The sequence below is a fragment of the Grammomys surdaster genome, unplaced genomic scaffold (genome assembly GCF_004785775.1).
Source record: "Grammomys surdaster isolate TR1022 unplaced genomic scaffold, NIH_TR_1.0 348, whole genome shotgun sequence".
Lineage (NCBI taxonomy): Eukaryota > Metazoa > Chordata > Mammalia > Rodentia > Muridae > Grammomys > Grammomys surdaster.
Genome location: NW_021604767.1, coordinates 5,041,798 through 5,045,302, shown reverse-complemented (window position 1 = coordinate 5,045,302; position 3,505 = coordinate 5,041,798). Strand labels below are relative to the sequence as shown.

General features: G+C 52.0%; 1 protein-coding gene across 1 annotated transcript; it reads right to left on the bottom strand.

Moving 5' to 3' along the window:
* Window positions 1–514: 514 nt before the first annotated feature.
* On the bottom strand, window positions 515–2,935 carry Cited2 (Cbp/p300 interacting transactivator with Glu/Asp rich carboxy-terminal domain 2). Its single transcript, XM_028779222.1, has 2 exons — window positions 2,703–2,935; window positions 515–2,231 (listed from the first exon to the last, which is right to left on the bottom strand). Exon 2 carries the CDS (start codon window positions 2,221–2,223, stop codon window positions 1,414–1,416), a length of 810 nt encoding a protein of 269 aa, XP_028635055.1. The 5' UTR covers window positions 2,224–2,231; window positions 2,703–2,935; the 3' UTR covers window positions 515–1,413.
* Window positions 2,936–3,505: the final 570 nt, after the last annotated feature.

Below are 3,505 nucleotides of genomic sequence, written 5' to 3'. Positions count from 1 at the left end.
AGTTACAAACCAGTCAGAATCTATTTGAGATTAAGCTGGAAGATGTGTCTATCCTTAGCACCTTTGCTCAGAAATAAGATTCGTCCCTTGAAATAAAGGTAATTTATATTTAATGCCACTCCATCAATCACTCAGGATGATATTCTAGTCCATCTCCTTTTAAGTAGTTGCATCAGGAACACTTTTCTCCCCTCCCCACCACCCAGCGAGAAAGATTTAATATTGCTTGCCTTCCTAACCAAGGTTCACTGGAACTGGATGCAGCTAAGAAACAACAAAAACAATTTGACAACTTCTCAGCCTTTGATTAAACCACACCAAAGGGCATGCTACAAAGGTAACCATGTAGCATTATGCCAATTATCCTAAATCCTGCTTTCCCTTAAGCTCAAGGTGACCTGTTTTAGTGTCCTGAAACTTATCCTTTGGAAAGCTTACTCTCAATAATAAGATCCTAAAGACAAATCACTACCCCCCGCCCCCCACCCCCAAAGACTGACTTTTAGAAAACAAATTATTTCTTAACTTTTTATTGACATTGGCAAATTAAAATAGAATAAATTAACAAGTATTTTCTCAAAAAAATGTTTTGTACAAAAATACTGTCAAAATTTCCTAAAAAGCTTTCAACACAGTAGTATCTTTTCATGTACTGAATATAACTATTAGCACAGTGTCAAAAATGTTGAAGACAGAAACAAAATAAAAATCTGTGAAATGTTTGCCACTGACGACATTCCACACCCTATTATTGTCTGTACATATGGGGGAGGGGAGACAGCCAACTTGAAAGTGAACGGTATGACTTTTCCTGATCCAGAACGGTTTGGCCCACATCTGTTTAATCTTCCAGTTTAGCATATTTGAAAACTTAAGTCTGTACTCGAATGCATAGTTTAAAAAAAATGAAGCGAGATGGCAGTTTGTGCAGTAATATCTGCCCTCCAAAGTTCATGCAGCCAACAAATGCAATTTTTTCCTTTTACTCATAAATCTGAATGCAGCGCAGTCATTTGAAACCATCTACAAAATCCACAAGATTAAGCAGTTTGCCAAGCTTAATATCTAACAGTTGAGCACTGGAGAAGGTGAGGAAATAAGGGAGTAAAAACAAACAACAAAAAAGACCAAGTTAGCTAGATATTTCAACTACATAAGGGAGGTGAATGTCAAGGCTACAAAAACGAAACAAGAACAGGAAAAAGTGGCAGCAATCTTTTTTTTTTTTAAACCAATTTGTACAAGTTTATAGTTTACTTTGTTTCCAGGTTCTCAAACCTTTCAGGATCTGAAAAGCAAGATACTGCGTCTAAGCTAATGTTTTTGTTTTTTGTTTTTTTTTTTAATTCACACCGAAGAAGTTAGGGGTGGGGGTGGGGAAGGTGATTTCTTTTGCCTGCGAGGTTAACCGAGTCAACAGCTGACTCTGCTGGGCTGCTGTTTGCACACGAAGTCCGTCATAAAATCAAACTCATTTTGGCCCAGCCAGAGTTCGGGCAGCTCCTTGATGCGGTCCAAACCCATTTCTATCACTAAGGACATAAGCACTTCCTCATCGATGAAATCAGTGTCTATGACATTGGGCGGCAGCATTGCCGCGGGGACGTGAGCCACCGAGGCGGGCATGGTGCTGCCACCGCCGCTGCCGCCCGCGCTGCTGCCGCCCGCGCCGCCCGAGGTGCCGCCGGAGCCGCCGGGGGTGCCGCTGCCACCCGCACCGCCAGGGGTGCTGCTGCCTCCACTGTGCTTGGGGTTGCAATCTCGGAAGTGCTGGTTTGTCCCGTTCATCTGGTGGCCTGCAGCGGGGTGCAAATCCGGCATGTAGTGGTTGTGGGGGTAGGGGTGATGGTTGAAATACTGGTTGTTGAGCTTCTGCAGCTGCATACTGGCCGGCAGGGAGCCTCCCTGGCTGGCCACCGGAGGACCCATGAACTGGGAGTTGTTAAACCTGGCGGCCGGAGCCAGAGCGCTCGGGGGGTGCCCCCCGTTCACAGTCCCCGGCCCCATGGCGTGCCTGATGCCACTCGTGGCATTCATGTTGCCCGCGCCGTAGTGTATGTGATCGCCCATGAGGGCGTTGAAGGCGTGCTGGGGCTGCTGCTGCTGGTGGTGATGCGGGCTCGGGAACTGCCCCATGCCCATGCGGTGGGCAGGGTGGTGGTGCAGCCCGTTGGTGCCGTCGGGGAAGCGCCCGTGGTTCATGGCCATCATATGGTCTGCCATTTCCAGTCCTGAAAGCGAAACGAGCAGACGCTGAGACCCGCGCCACACGTGTCGCCCACCAAAACACACCTCACTTCTGTAGCCCCCGTACCCGCGCGCACGTCAAGCTGCAGACCACCACCCCCGAGAGAGAGCCCACCGCAGCCCGTGCACCCGAGCTCGCTAACCTCGCAGACTTGCTGCCTGCCGGACCCGCACAGCCTGGCGCTGAGTGACCAGCCCCTTCCCCTACGATTCGGGAAAGGAGGGGACCGGAGCCCACACCCCCCCCCTCCCGGGTTCCCTGAAGTGGCCTAATAAAGGAAGTGCCCCGGAGCCGGGCCGCGAACTTCAGGCATTTAATCAACCCTCCTCACCCTGTGGTTGCACATCCTGTTGTTATTCCCCAGCTCCGCCTCACGCTCGTCCCCGGGGCCAGCCCAGCCCTCGGAGGACTAGGCTAGCAGCAGCCCTGGCTAAGCTTCGCCCTCCGCGCTCACCTTCCGTCTTTGCGATTTCTGCTCGGAACACCGAAGGCGGGCTCGTCGGGTCCAGGACCAGCTCAGTAGCACATAGAGGGACAGCCGAAGGGCTGTGAGACTCTCGCTAGTGCGAGGTTAGCGCCGAGGTATTTGCAGCAGCCGCGGGAGCAAATTCCGAGCCGTTCCCTTTTCTTTCCCTCCGCTGCCTTAGCCGCTCAGCAGGACCGACAGGCAGCTGCCAACAATGAGCTGTGTTTCTCCGGGCTTTGGCCACAGTTAATATAAGGATCTCAAGGAAGGGCGGAGCGAGAGCCTCCTCGGAGGCGAGCGCGAACACATGGATTCCGTAACCTCAGCGCCCTGGATCGGGTCCTCCGCCGCGTCCGCGAGTCCGCGCTGCACGTGCGCAGCGGCTGCGCGCCCCGGCGCCGCCCAGCAGTTCCCCGGACTGTAGTGTCTTTCTGGCCTCCAAATGTGAGGTAGTACCTGCCACTTCTGGAACGATGAGCTAGTCCTCCTGGTCACCCAGAGCAAGGAAGAACCTACAGGAGACGAGCAAGGAGCACACCCCGCCTCCTTCTGACTAGATCTCCCCACCCCCAGCTCGTTCACCCGGCCTACCTAAGTGATCAGCCCTGCCCTCTACAGGAAAAAGGGGTTCACTCAGCCTCCCTGCCCAGCAGAGTTTTCTTAGGTGCCAAACTCTCCCCAGTCTGCAAAGGATGGCTATGCTTTCCCGAGTTAGATTTTTAAAGCCCTGGACTGATCGTGTCCTGTCCTTTGAGCGCGCTTTCCTGTCTTTGTGCTTTTTATACAGGCAG